Genomic DNA, 14,313 nt, shown 5'->3' with positions numbered 1-14,313 from the left:
CCAGAAGACGTGAGCATTCAACAAAAGCCTTTTTGCTTGGCATTCCCATTTTCAAACCAGCTGCTGCGGCATGAAATCCCTCTCATTCATTGGAGGGAAATAATCAGAAATGGGACATGGGTGAGTGAGCAGATGAGGGGCGATACAGGGCAAGACGAGATGATGCGACAAGGGCTCAAGAGGCAAGCAAACCTTTGTTTTTGTTTCGCCACAGTCAACCCGTATAATGAGATCCTAAGGCCCGAGTACATTCGCCCTAGGCTCTTCGAAATCCTGCGTCTTTCTGTTCGACTATCTATCGCAACGCTCCTTCAAACGATGTTCAACACTTCTGGCGTCACAACAGCTCTTCCTGCACCCGAAGGCTATGTTGTGGATTTTGGCAATCCGCAGAGGCGTGATGTCTTGGAGACATATGTGACACTGAGCGTCGGCATGATTGTTGCTCTCTTCTTCCTGTTCCAGAGAATGTATGTTAAGATAGTCATCCGCAAAAGGTTTGGCGTGGATGACGGTAAGCTTTTGAACAAGAAAAATAAAAACATCCCCACGAAACTCTCCTTGCCATACTAATCACTTTGATAGTCCTCTTATTGGTTGGATGGGTAATAAAAGAACCTTTTTGTTTTCTTTTTCTTTCCCTTTCTAGTTGTTCCAAACCTTGTGTTTAAGCTTTTGCTGATGCCGAACCCCCGGGGTTGCCTGTGTCTGGCAGGCTTTTACATCGTTCATGACTCTGACAACCGATCATTACAGGCATTTACCATCGGAATCCAGGCTCTGATGCTAAGTAAGTCGCTCTCAGGGTCCATGGGGGTGGAAAAGCTAGCATATCTAACTCGACACTCAATTTTATAGAGGCTGCAATGGATGGGTATGTGGGAGTCCATGGCTGGGAAGTTCCCGTTGAAAAGTTCAAAGACTTTACGTTTGTACGTTTTCTCTTTTTGGTCATCTCCTTTCCCATGACTTTGACTGACAGAAGTCCCGATTCGCAGTACAACAGCTACATAAACCCCATCGTCTACGCAATCCCACCCGGGGCCTGCAAGATGGTTATTCTCATGTTCTTTCTCGAGATCAACAGCAGCACAGATTGGTTCCGACGGTCCGTCTACTTCACCATGTTCGTGGTCGTCGGCTCCAGCCTCGGAATACTCTTCAGCTCCATCTTTCCGTGCAATCCTATCCAGTCCGCCTATGACTTGGCGACGCCTGGAACGTGCATCGATCGAGTAGCTACTTTCAAGGCGACCGCCGCTTTGGGAGTCATCACGGACATCATGATCATATGTCTTCCGATACCCATGGTGTTGAATCTGCAAGTGTCCACTAGAAAGAAAATCGGCCTTCTTTCTCTCTTTGGAATTGGCTCAGTGTAAGTTGCAGGGTAGAAGAGCGGTACGGAATCCAGAGCTCTGACGCCTTGGGTTTAGGACTGTCTTCACCTCCATTGTCCGCCTCTACCTGCTTATCACGATCCTGAACGATCCTGACCAAACTTGGGGTGCCATTTTCATCAATCTTTGGGTGTAAGTTGATTCCGTACCAGTCAGGTTATTTCTCAATTTGGACTGAGTCGTTTCTGGGAATCGGAGCTGATCAGCAATCTCTCCGGCAGTGGCGTGGAAGCGAATCTGCTGGTCATGTGCGCCTGTCTTTCTACGCTGCGCTTGTTCTTCCACACTGTTTCTCCAAAGCTCTTCTCCTCCGCTGCAGCTATAACAGGCCAATCCGGAGGGGTCTCTGGCAACGGTCTGCAGACTATTGGCGGCACTGGCGGGGTTGGTTCAGGCCCCAGCCGTCGCCGTTACAGCCGTTTCGACCGTAGTCAGAACGAACCTGCATACAACCTCGACACCTTTCATGTGCAGATCAAAAGCGGGCCAGGAGATCGGGATGACGAGCAACCGGGACGCAGGAGCTCGATAGGGGGTGTTCATGACCCTGACAGTAGCAGCGAGAGGGGAATCATACAGACGACTGAGACCCATATACACTACTCAAAAACATAGCGTGCGGCACACTGCGTCTTTCACAGGCTGGGCTTGTTTGGGAAGCTAACATTTGAACCCTTCCTTTGACTATTGTGATGCGTAGACATGACTAAACATCGCTCGCCTCAGAGCTTACACGATGAAATCTTAGCAACTCGGATGGAATGCGCCCGACAGCTCAGCGCTCCACTGGATAATGACTAGCAATAGACGGAGGCCGAGGCTAAGTAAAATAAACCAGAAGGGGCTTCAACCTCTGAGAAAGCCCACAATTGGAAACCGTATTGGCCAAGCATGGCTTGTAGTCTTGTTTGATTCTCTCGAGCGCCGAAGTCGTTGACATTTGTCTCCTTTGAGGTGCCATCTCCAACAAGAACCGTGTTCTCTAGTACTCCCACCATTCTCATCATGTTCTATTCTTGTTGACCGGGTCGGTCTACAAACTACAAGCAAAGGTGCTGGTCTGAATACGCCCGCATCCTAGTGTCCAATCAAGGGTTTATTGCATCACTTTCCAGCCATTCTCTGTGACACAAGCTTGAAGAGCCAGCGACGTAGGGCTGCATTCTTAGAGTGTTCTGCTCTTGCGCCTGCTCGGAAAGGGCCTGTATCTTGCTTGGAATCACACTTTGCCATTGGAATAGAAGCAAAGGTTAACATCACCGACAGAAATCTACCTCTGGAGACGCTGCCCTTCATCCATGTTACCCCGCATAAAGAAGTGCCTCCATCAACAATCCCTGCTTCTAGGACGCGGGGGGGGGGGGGGGGGGGGGGGGGGGGACTGAAACCTTCAGTGGCCGTTGCTAACATCAAACCTATCAACCTTTTGTCAGAAGTTGGTGTGCCATAGAGGCACATGCCGAAATTTACTTCTTTGAGGGACCTTATCGCGAAGCTTTAATTGACGAACGACCTCCAGGAGCACTCACTCTCCTGATGAGCAGCTTTGCCAACCCCTCCCCCCCCCCCCCCTCCCCTAAAAATCTCCCTTCGTCAACCCCCCGCAAATGACTCGCCCGGTTTTACCGAGACGGATCGCCCACCGGCTCGTTCTGATCACCAACGGCCTGGTCATATGGAGCCGAACCAACAACGCGGTGTCCTTATCCGACGTCGTCGCCGTACTGGCCCGTGATTTCCCACCAATGGGCCTCTGCCCAGTGCTGCGATGCGACCTCGTCCAGGATCTCCCCCGCACATCGCCCAAATCCCCGACCTTTCCCCACGCGATCTTCCAGTGGCCTGGACGCCAGACCGCTTTGCGGTTAAGTCACGGTACAGGTAGGCACACGTTGCCCCAGGGGGGTCCTTTTCCGACGAACGCGGGGTTGTTAATCTATGACAACCTATTTTCCGACCTTGTTTATCGTCTCTTCAAGAAAAGAAAAAAGTGAGAAGGCTGGTGTCTCTTAACGGTATGCACCACCCGGGGGCGAAACTTTTAGTTCGTTCTTTATTTTAACTTTTCCGTCTGATGAGGGTATTCACCCGAAAAGAAGTGGGAATACCCTCGTCTCCACTTGAACTGCATCGCCCAGGGGGCGGGGGGTCGAGACGGCGGACCGTCCGAAGCCTTTAAGATGGGGAACGCTGCCCTCCAGCTTCTGGTTTCGGGGCTCAAGCACATGAACGGACCGCATAGTGTCGTTGCATCGCATCTCTGACATCTCTCCCATCATGCGTTTCTCTCAAACACTCGGCCTGCTCGCAGCCGTCACCGGCGTGCTCTCCCACGGGATCGAGCTGCCGGCCGGCGTCCCCAGGTCTCTGGAGGAGTTCCGCGAGAAGCACCCTTACACGGCCCCTTCCCACGGGTGTCGTAAGACTATCCAGATCCGCGCGTCTAGCAACGCCACGGACGACGTCTCCGAGGACTTCAAGAAGGGTCTCGAGGAGGCCAACAACGGCGGTACCCTGTACCTGCCCAAGGGCAAAACATTCGTCATTGCAAAGGCCCTTGACTTGACCTTCCTCAACGACGTTCACGTCCGGTTGGAGGGTGAGATCAAGGTAAGATCACGTGTGGAAGACAAGAATCGTGAAGCTTCTCTAACACGCCGATGCAGTTCACAGATGATGTCAAGTACTGGCAGGTAGGTGGCGCCGCAGGCTCTGGCTTGACCTGTCCTGAAATGTTGACACTTGCTTTCAGACAAACGCATTCACGCATCCTTTCCAAGTGAGCCTCCTCCTTCCCTCTGTGATTCTTGACTGAATGAAACTGACTCGATGGCGCAGAGATCTATCATGTTCTGTAAGAAACGAACCCATCTTATTTGCCCATCTCCAGCGTACTTATGAGACCTTTTTCAGGGAAATGGGGCGGAAAGGATATCAAGATCTATGGTGATGGTGTCATCAACGGACAAGGGTAATGAGGATCCCGGCGCTGGAAGCTCTCCAACAGACTGAACTGACACATGACATAGCCAACGCTGGTGGGATGAGTTCAACTCCGGAATTGGATCGTAAGTGAAACCTCCACTTTGACTCTCTAGATCTTGTGCTAACGACTTTCAGAATCCTCGTTAGTCTTTAATTACCCCCCACCATCGACCAAAGGCTGTCGTCAAGCTGACATTCGTCTCAGAACCCCGACAACAAGTACCTGCGACCTATCCTGTTCTACGTGGAGAACACTACGAACTTGGAAGTCGAAGGCATCCACATGAAGGACGCTCCTTGCTGGACCAACTTCATCGTCGGATGTAAGTTTTCTGACTGACCCATTTGAGCTGCGCAGCCTGTGCATCTATAGCTAATGCCACATCAGCGAGCAACATTGAGTACAGAGACGTCATTGCCACCGCCATCACCAACAACGGCAGCATCATCCCCAAGAACACCGACTTCTTCGACTCGCTGGACGTCCAGGACGTCAAGATCGAGCGCGTGTGGGTCAACATTGACGACGACTGCTTCTCCCCCAAGTCGAACAACACCAACCTCTACGTGAACACCATGTACTGCAACGGTACGTCGACTGCATGAAGCGCCATCCGTAGCCTTGAGCTGGCTGACTGACTGACTTCCGCAGGTACTCACGGCCAGTCCATTGGATCTCTGGGCCAGTACCCCGGCGAGATGTCGTTCGTCAAGGATGTCCACATTGAGAACGTGTGGATGTTGAACGGAGACGTAGGTGCATGCCCCTCTCTCGAAGTCATGGTGATCTGACTGCGTTTTAGTACTCTGGCGCCCGCATCAAGACCTGGGCCGGTCCTAACGTGGGATATGGCTTTGTCGACAACATCACGTACAAGTAAGCTATTCCTGCGTCGTGATCCAAAGATGTCAGCTGATGGTGTCGGAAGGAACTTCTGGGTCGCCCGAATGGACTACGGTGTCATTCTCGACTCTTGCTACTTCAACGTGAGTTTGCTCTCCGTCTTCCTATTTCCATTTTGAGACAGAAGGCTGATTTGCAACAGATCAACGAAACAACCTGTGAGCAGCACCCGTCCGGAATGAACGTCTCGAACGTCCTTTTTGAAAACTTCACCGGCTACACCAGCGGTATCTACGGCAACGCCGTCGCCAAGCTGACGTGCTCGACCAACCCTGACGCCGTCTGCCACAACATCAAGTTCAAGAACTTCAACGTCACCTCGCCCTGCGGCGGAGAGCCCGTCGTCATCTGCGACGGCATCGACGGTGGCCTGGATGCCCCTTGTGTCAGCATCGACAGCGACGAGGCCAAGGCTGCTCTGGCGGCCAAGTGCCAGACTCCCCTTGCCCCGATTAACGAGCATCCGTGGTAAAGTCTCGTAAATGCTTCGAATAGGGATTCCAAATTTGGGGGTGGGGAGGGGTCTCACCAAAACTAGAAGCTTTTTTTTTTTTTTTTTTTTGCTGGGTTTGAAAAGGTTTTTGCATTCAGACACATGTAAATACAGCGAAAAAGATGTTTATGAACGGGAAAATTCTCTTCCGCCACCTGGATTGCGGACAGTAAGAAAGGAAAGAAAGACAGAATGACAGGAAAAGGACCTGTCAGTCCTTGGACCAGTACCCGACTTCTCCTTCAAACTCAGACAATGGCGTGTGTGGTGACTGGAAATGCAATGCTCATGTTTTGAACAGGAAGGAAATCTGTTCCGGCAGTGGCGTTCCAGGTGCGGCCGTCCTCGAGACGCTTGTAGACGTGCGACACGCCGAGATACTGGCGCTCACGGTCCGCGCCGGCGGTCCAGATGGAGAAGACCTGGGAGCCGTTGGACGGCGGCGGACTGTTGTCGGGGTTGCGGCAGGGGACCCAGCCCTGCTGGATGTAGATGGGGCTGCAGACGACGTTGAAGCCGGGGGCGCCGGGTATGTAGTCGTCGGGGGCGCTGATGTTGAAGCGGGAGCTGCAGCCGCCGGGCGAGCAGCCCCAGATGTAGTTCTCGGCCGTCCACACGACCTCCGGGGCTCGGGGGCCGTTATCGAGTTGGCGCCGCTCGGAGACGACGGCGGCGGCGTTCTCTGGTGCGCCGCGCCGGATACTAACGGCGGCGGCGGAAACGCCGGCGACAACAGCGTAAATTGCGGCGATAAGGCGAAGGGCTTGCATCATGAGAAGCGTTGCTTTTGTAACTCTCGGAAGTCTAAACGGTTTGTATGGCCTGAGTTCGCGAGAAAGCCAGATGCCCTGTCGGTGCGGGCAGGGTGCCTTTTGAGAGAAAGGGGCCGTGGAATGCTGCGATACCCAAAGATGCTTGCAGTGCCTGGAATGGACCAGAGTACCGATTGCAGACTTTTCGTAACGAGAAGGGGGATCCAAACCCAACCAAGGCGTGAGTCGTATCTCAACATATACAAGATCTTCACCCCTGGGGAAGCAGAAACGTCCATTCATCGTGACATGAGCACGCCATGCGAGCCGCGGGCATGGAAGATCACCGCACTTGTCATGTTGATCCCCATACGCAGCACTAGCGTTGCATCCACGTACCCCCCCCACCTCGCGAGCGCAAACCTCGTATCCGCGCCAGAAGGAATGGATGTCTCACTAGGGTGATGTCATCCTCTGTGCTTGTTCCACTCGGTTCATGCTCACGCCAGCTGCTTGAAGGACTAATAAATGTCGATACGCGAGCAGGAGACTTGCGTCTGACTCGACCGACCTCCTTGGAGTAGAAGTCGTCTGACGACGGCTGTGTTTGACAAAGAAACCCAGGCGCGGACACGAGGTTCGAGGCGCGCCACACAGTAACGTCGCACTGCAGGGCTATTAAAAGATGGGCCCTCAATGATTGATGGATTTAGGGCCGAGGTATCCATCAGAAGTAAACGGCAACATTCCGGTTGAGGCTTGCAGTAAACCCTGGTGAGACCGACGCCGCGGCGAACGCAAACGTTGTGTTCAGGGCTTGCTGGTTTGCCTCGACTTCAACCGCTTTCCAGTCGGCGTGCCACTTTTATGTTTCCTTGACAGCTGTTCCCGGGGACCTGGAAAGATTCCCTGAGCCGTTTGCTTTGTACTTATTCACTGCCATGCATGATGTTCATGCCCCCTTACCTTGCGGTGCAGCTTTTGCGTCCTGAGAGCTGGGTATAGCTGCTTGGGATCGGTATCTTGGTTCTCAAGGGTAAGACAGAATCCCAAAAGCACAGGATGAATGAAAAGCCCCTTTGTCCATAACAACCAACTACAACGATCCAAGTGACAGCGACTATACGGAACGTGGGATTGAGTATCTGAGAATAGACACAACGACGCGGCCCTGCTTATGCCACGGATCTAGCGACAAACTTCTTGAGCGCCTCTACGGCTTCCTCCTTGGTTCGGTTCTCCGTCAAACTCTTTGTAATGTTATCCTGTTCCGACTCCGGCGCCATGCCTTCATTCCGTGGCGGGTTCGAGTCCAAGTTGGTGGGAAACGGGTAACCCTCGGCCACAGCCGCCACAAACGCCTTCACCTCGTCATCCAGACCCCGAGCCTCGTACAGCGTCACGAGATGGTCCCAGCACTTCTCGATGAGCGGAACGGCATCGACAGACTCCATCGGCTTGCCGAACGGACTGCTGATCTGCAGCAGGTTTGCCATCCGGTACACGTCGGCCGTCTTGTTCTCGCCGGCCGCGTGGAACAGCGCGGGGTTGAAGAACAGCCCGTCGCCGACCTCCAACGGCAAAGAGACGTAGTTTTCTAAGAAGAAGGCGTTGAACTCTGGTCTCCTGTAGGCCACGTAGCCGGGCTCGAACGTCTGGCTGAACGGCAACACCCGCGTAGGCCCGCTCTCGAGGGGGACGTCCGAGTGGGCCACGGCGCCTTGGAGCGTGAGGAGCTGGCTCGCAACTTGCATGGCGCGTGGGATCTGGGCAGCCGCCTCGGCAGTCTGGAAGCCGACGTGGTAGTCCCGGTGGCAGACCTGCGGGGAGGCGCCCGGCTTTGTGTTGTTGACCTGCGCGGTGATGCGGTATCCCTGCCCGAGCCACGCGCTGGAGATCAGTCCGAGGTACGGGTTCGAGTAGTACTCGACAAAGGACGCCGGGTCGGCGAGGCCGTGCTTGCTGAAGGAGTTCCAGATGCGGTCGTTTTTGCCGGCGCTGGCGAAGTGGTCGCCCTTTGCGGCCCCCGACTTCCTTTCCTGCTCGATGACGGAGGCGAAGGCAGCGTTTACCGCCTCGATCAGTCGCCTGTCGCGGTAGAGCCCTTTGGTGACGAAGACGCCCGGCCCCGAGATCAGGACGCGATACCACTCGTCCTGGAGAGCGCCGCGTTGCGCCTCCGTGAGGCTGGAATAGGTCGGGAGGTCATAGACGGGCACGTTCCTCTGGATCGTTGCGGCGAGCGGGTACTCTTCTGCCGTAGCCGCTTGGGAGCAGATGGCTGCGAAGGCTTTTATGTTCGAAGCTTCGGCAGTAGCGAAGTGGCGTGAGGACGGGGGTGTCGGAAAGCGGTTTCCGTTCGCTTGCTCGTTTTGCCTGGCCATGATGGTCGTTGCTTGGTCGTGTCGAGTTCCGTCAACGGCAGACGAGGATTGTTGCTCGCGTGAGATTGGTAGGTTGGGTGAAGGAGAACATTGTCGACTGCTGAAAGCGCGGGGTATCTTTATATGGCAGAAGCGGTGGGTTTGCGCTCTCCTCTCCACAATCTGCGAGCACGAGGCGTTTTCCTGTTCAGAGCATAATCGACGAAAAGCGATTTGATGAACCACACTTTGGGGACCAATTCAGCTTCGACATTTGCGTCACAAGGCGTCTTGAATTGTATAGGGTTCTGAAAAGGGCATTGTTTGGCGAGTCCAGCTTGGACAACGGCACCCTCTTCGCCGGCCAAAATTGCCCGATTGGGCGCCGGATGGGGCCGGGATCTCGGCGGCCCCATCCGGGACTTTTCTGCTGCCGCCATCAACATTCACCAGCTCCGGTGCTTCAATCACAAGGAAGAATCGATTCGTAGTTTTGCCTCAATGAAGGAGTGGGGTTTTTTTTTTTTTTTTTTTTTTTTTTTTTGCTGCGATAAAACGGCTATTGACTCATTCATCCAGACCTGGTTCCAGGCATCGACTCAGGTGGAGATCCTCGGGATATGGTTTCCGATCGTCCTATAGGATCTCACGGGGCGGATCGCCTCGGGGTCCTTTTTCCAGTAAATAAACCTAATGTGCAACGTACTCTGTTGGGTACGCTGTCCGGGCCTCTTTTTTTGATTCGTTCCTTTTCAACACTGCCGTCATTGTCGGATTTGGGTTGAATAGAGGTTTCTACCAGAGCGTCAAGCCTCAACACGACGTCGGCTTATGGAAGAGAATACTCAATGTGTTTCAATGTTATTCGCCTCCGAATGGACCTAAATTTCGCCAAGGGGCGGGGTAGTAGCTTACTGTGGTAGGAGGCAAAAGTATTTTCTTCCCTACTACAGGTGGGTAGACAGACTGGAGAGGTGCAGCCACACTCAGAGCACATCTACCTACGCACTGCAGAGTACTCAGTTTGCTTCACCAATCCCTTTTGCAAGGGCAGGGCTAGCTGGGCTAACCTTGCGGGATGCCTGACCCGGGGGTAAAATGTACCGCATACCATGATACCTATGTACTGTATAGGAGGGGCCCATGTCAAACCAATCAAAACCTGGTGTCCCTGTCTATATTGGTTGTGACGTTCATGGCCTAATGACCTTGGAAACCTGTCCTTAGTGGTTTGGTTTAGTGGTCTTTTCTGGTGTCTCAAAGCATAAGTGTGTAACTTGATGTAGTGCGCGCCAAGATTGGGTTGACCGTGGCCCGGACCCAGGTGAGGTCTAATCGCACTCGCTGAAATAGGAACTTTAAAAGCGGAGGGTGCTGTCGGCTGAAGCATACACCGTACAAGTAGGTCTCTTATGTTCAAAGTTAGAGGACCTAATCTGACTGACTATGCAAGACCTGAATGATGATAAGGTTTCAGCACGGGCCTGCTATCTCTACGACATCCGCATGCCCTCTCTCTCTCCAAGAAGCGTTTGGTTTTCAACCTAATTCCAACTTGACTTCGGACTGCTCATGCGGATAGTGTCAGCCAGTCATACGACGGAGATCCGCAAGCCATGCCCCATCGAGTCAGGGTGCTCCTAACGAGCCGCGCTGCGACATTGATCGCATAGTCCTCAACCTATCACGAATGAGTCCTGGACATGACCATTGCAAAGGCTCTCATCTTCAGGGTGCATCCAGCGTTTGCCATGAGTCTGTCAACGAAGTAACAAGTCAAAATTCGGGTTGTTTTTCATTCATTCAAATAGACCACAGTTGCTTCCATAGCTCCACTGCCGGCTATCCGGAAGCCCTCACCAAACATACGGGGCGTGGAATGAGCGACTATCTTGAAGCCCATGTAGTTGGTTTGGCACGTCCAGCAAGCCCCCTGTTCCCAAGTCGACTGAACGGTCACGGAACCCACGCCCTCCGCGTCGTCGTTGAATGACACGGAGCAAGACATACATACATACATACTGGTACGGATACGAACGCCTCAGAGTGGGCCTCTAGCAAGGTCGAGAGCAAGGACTTCCCACCGCCGGCCCCCGTCATCGCACACCACCCAATCTCTTTCACGTTAGACCCTTGGCCATCCTCCGCTCCCGCCAAAAAGAAAACAAAGGCCGTCTCGGCCATGAATTCCAGAGACACCCAGACGACGCAGCATGCCTCAATCATCGAAATCCGAGGGCAAGAGGAGACACGTCACAACGGCGTGCACCTATTGCCGGGAAAGCAAGATCAAGGTACATCACGTTTGTCCCCGGTCTCGGTCTCTCTCCCTTTCTCTCTCTCTCTCCCTCTCTGTGTCCGGACGAGGTTCTGACCGACTCTATGTAGTGTGACGGCGCCACCCCGTCGTGTTCCAATTGCAGACACAAAAAGCGAGACTGCAGCTACCAGATCGGGGAGGATAAGCGCAAGTCCGGTTTCCCCGTTTTTTCCCGGATTCTGGTTTGATTTGAGGGGGTTCCGAGGCTGATCTCTCTCTTGGTAGACTGTCCCTACGCGTCGCCGTCGAGCTGCTCTCGGGCAGAGTTGACCAACTGTCCGAGTTCATCCTAGAAAATGGCCTTCAACTCCCACAGATGCCGACGGAAGAGGCCAAGAGCCTTGCCAGAATACTAAACACGTTAGGTCTCGATACGGTTCTGGCAACGCCAGACCAGAAGGTCACACCGCCTATCATTGACCCAGTGTTGTCCCAGGAAACAACACGACCCTTTTCGCTCCCAGCTCCGACTTGGGATCACGTAGCACAGCCGGGCCAGCTGCCCTCGGGCTTGTCCTTCTCTTTTGACCCTGAAACTTTTGGTCTGTTGGGCCATGCCGGTGTACAGCCCCAGCCGGCTCAGCGTCCGTTGCAGAACACAACCACGGCACGAACCATTGCAGACTGGGACTGGAGCCCTGCCGAGGACGACCACAGCTGTCTACCAAGAGTAGACGTAGCCAGCGTACGGGCTCCAAGCCATCCCCTGTTGAGCACCTACTCGGAGGAGGCTGCGCTGAGCGATAATGACGACGAAGACGACGACGCCGGCTCGGACACCACGGAGGAGGACCTCTTGAACCAGCTTTCGGATCGCCTCGGTCAAATGCACATCGACCCCAACGGCCGGCTGTCCTATTTCGGCCCGACGTCCAACTTCGGGCTCGTCGAGCTGCCTGCCGGGTCGGATACCTTGTCCGTCGACCGCACGGTGCGCAATGACGGCCAGGAACACCTCGACAAGATGGGACTCGGCAAGCTGGTGCCGCCGGACCTCGAGGAGCACCTGATCAGTCTCTACTTTGCGTGGCAGGATCCCTATACTCACGTCGTCGACCGGGCTCTATACGAAGAAGCAAAGCACAACTGGATCTCCCGGGAGGAGGAGACGCCGTATTACTCTGAGGCGCTCAAGAACGCAATGTTCGTCTCGACATCCCCCCAATGCACTGACACCCCCCCCCCCCCCCCCCCCCCCCCCCTTTTTTTTTTTCGTAATAGCTTTCGGGGAGGTCGCATAGCTCACTCGCGACGACAGGTGCTGTCTGGGCGCGGCTTTCGAACCCCGCTATCACCCGAACTTTGTGACGTTCCCAAAGTCTCTCCCCATATTCTTCGCCGCGCGGGCCATGGTCCTGCTGGAGATTGAGCTGGACTCGCCTTCGGTCTCGACGGTCCAGACCATGGTCGTGCTGAGCAGCCAGGAGGTTGGAGCGAACAGAGACTCTCGCGGGTGGCTGTGTAGCGGTAAATTACTGGGGTTTTTTTTTTGTTTTTTTTTTTGCTTCGTCGAAAAACTCCATGTTGTAATTAGTGTTGCTGACGACTTCCTTCCCAGGTACTGCGATCCGGCTCGCGTTCGATATTGCGCTACACAAGGACATGACGCCATACGTTGAAAAGGGTATCCTGACACCCGCCGAAGCTGAGCTTCGTCGTGCTATCTTCTGGGGCGCGTACACCATGGATCAGTAAGTTGGCCTTCTCCAGTCCAGCGAGCATGTGATAACTTTTGCTTGCCTCCAGAGCGTTGGGGTTTCACAGAGGCCGGCCCTTCCGCATCAGCATGGACGACATCACAGTCCAGAAGCCGAGGAAGACCTCGTTGCATGAACCTGTCACGCACTGGGCAGCTTATACTTCACCCCAAAACCGCAGCAACCCTCCGTGTTCTCTGGTCGACTGTGTCGATGACGTCTGTTTTTACAAGATCGAGTTGTGTGAAATCGTGGCTCCTTTGGGTCACACATTGTAAGCTTGCTCGCTAGCTAGCTAGCTGTCTTTCTTATGTGTGTGACTGACAAATCAATCACACCCCCAAATCAGATATGGCAACTCCAAGATTCCGCTCAACATCTTGCAAGAAATCAGCGAGAAGGTCGTCACAAGACTGTTTCTCTGGAAAGAGTCTCTACCTCAGAGTCTCCAGGTTGACCTGGAAGACGCTCACAAAACACATCTCCCGCATGTTCTTCTGCTACAGTAAGTTCAGCTGCCACAAGTCCCTCACCCCGGTTCGCGGGCTGCCAGCTGATCTGTCTGCGCCAGTATGCAATACTATCAAAACGTGATACACTCCCACCGGCCATGGATGTCGTCGAGCTACATCCAGCCCCAGCCGCCCCAGGGCCCGGGCTACATGCACGCGCAGCGCATGTGCATCAAGTCCGCCACCGCCATCGCGAAGCTTATACAGACGTACGAGCGGCAATTCTCCCTGAGGAGGGTCAACGTCCAGAGCGTCGCCATCGTCTTCTCAGCGGCGGTCCTGCTCATCTTCGCCTCCATATCCCGCCGCCAGAGGCGGCGGACCGCCGAGACAACGACACACCTGAGCATGTGCTTCCGCGCCCTGGAGGAGCTGTCGGCGTCGTGGGACTGCGCCAAGCGGGCGCGGGACTTCCTTCTCATACTGCAGCGGAAGTGGGAGCTGCGGTCTCGCCGGCTAAGCCCGGGCGCTCGGGACCCCGCGCCAGCGTCTTCCGGCTGCTTCGTGCGGCCGGGCGAGCACATGTCTCGGAAGCGGGTGAGGACGGGCAGCCCGGTTGGTCCACATCCACAGAGCGTCGATGGCTTCCAGAGCATTTCGCCGGCTCAACAGGGAGGCCCTCCGGCAGAAGACCAAATAGAGTACCATGAGGGCATCAACCTGGACATGAGGCTCGACTTTGACTGGGTTTTCGGTGCTGGAGCTCAGTCTATGCCGGGACACTGGGAAAGTCTGCTGCCACCCGGCGCAATGTTTTTTGACGACGGCGAGGCTAGTTAGTTTGGTTGTTTGCTGTCTAGTGATTTGGATGTGTAGTCGTACCGTTTCGTGCCTAGACTTGCAGAATCCCCAGACTCAAGTGTCATCGACTGAAGGGTCGGCCTCTT

General features: G+C 54.4%; 5 protein-coding genes across 5 annotated transcripts; 3 read left to right on the top strand and 2 right to left on the bottom strand.

Annotated features, from left to right (window-relative positions):
* Nucleotides 1-318: 318 nt before the first annotated feature.
* CDEST_07946 (uncharacterized protein) lies at nt 319-2,015 on the top strand (the record flags this gene model as incomplete). Its single annotated transcript, XM_062924105.1, has 5 exons — nt 319-514; nt 859-932; nt 999-1,378; nt 1,437-1,532; nt 1,622-2,015. 5 exons carry the CDS (start codon nt 319-321, stop codon nt 2,013-2,015), a joined length of 1,140 nt encoding a protein of 379 aa, XP_062780156.1.
* Nucleotides 2,016-3,630: 1,615 nt separating this feature from the next.
* Nucleotides 3,631-6,025, top strand: CDEST_07945 (Putative glycoside hydrolase, family 28, pectin lyase/virulence factor). Its single transcript, XM_062924104.1, has 13 exons — nt 3,631-4,010; nt 4,067-4,093; nt 4,153-4,179; nt 4,239-4,254; nt 4,314-4,371; nt 4,430-4,468; nt 4,521-4,527; nt 4,591-4,708; nt 4,774-4,974; nt 5,038-5,138; nt 5,189-5,262; nt 5,315-5,372; nt 5,432-6,025. The coding sequence occupies exons 1-13, from the start codon at nt 3,678-3,680 to the stop codon at nt 5,759-5,761; spliced, it is 1,389 nt and encodes a 462-aa protein (XP_062780155.1). The 5' UTR covers nt 3,631-3,677; the 3' UTR covers nt 5,762-6,025.
* Nucleotides 6,026-6,030: 5 nt separating this feature from the next.
* CDEST_07944 (uncharacterized protein) lies at nt 6,031-6,555 on the bottom strand (the record flags this gene model as incomplete). Its single annotated transcript, XM_062924103.1, has 1 exon — nt 6,031-6,555. One exon carries the CDS (start codon nt 6,553-6,555, stop codon nt 6,031-6,033), a length of 525 nt encoding a protein of 174 aa, XP_062780154.1.
* A 1,058-nt stretch (nt 6,556-7,613) lies between these two features.
* On the bottom strand, nt 7,614-9,356 carry CDEST_07943 (Putative phytanoyl-CoA dioxygenase). The gene has a single exon (XM_062924102.1). The coding sequence runs from the start codon at nt 8,916-8,918 to the stop codon at nt 7,710-7,712; it is 1,209 nt and encodes a 402-aa protein (XP_062780153.1). The 5' UTR covers nt 8,919-9,356; the 3' UTR covers nt 7,614-7,709.
* A 1,754-nt stretch (nt 9,357-11,110) lies between these two features.
* CDEST_07942 (uncharacterized protein) lies at nt 11,111-14,206 on the top strand (the record flags this gene model as incomplete). The annotated part of the gene is made up of 8 exons (XM_062924101.1): nt 11,111-11,191; nt 11,286-11,368; nt 11,443-12,364; nt 12,459-12,684; nt 12,776-12,908; nt 12,964-13,188; nt 13,264-13,419; nt 13,486-14,206. 8 exons carry the CDS (start codon nt 11,111-11,113, stop codon nt 14,204-14,206), a joined length of 2,547 nt encoding a protein of 848 aa, XP_062780152.1.
* Nucleotides 14,207-14,313: the final 107 nt, after the last annotated feature.

Source organism: Colletotrichum destructivum, chromosome 5 (genome assembly GCF_034447905.1).
Source record: "Colletotrichum destructivum chromosome 5, complete sequence".
In the NCBI taxonomy this organism is placed as follows: domain Eukaryota; kingdom Fungi; phylum Ascomycota; class Sordariomycetes; order Glomerellales; family Glomerellaceae; genus Colletotrichum; species Colletotrichum destructivum.
Note: the sequence above shows the minus strand (reverse complement) of the source record. Positions and strands in the feature narration are given on the sequence as shown.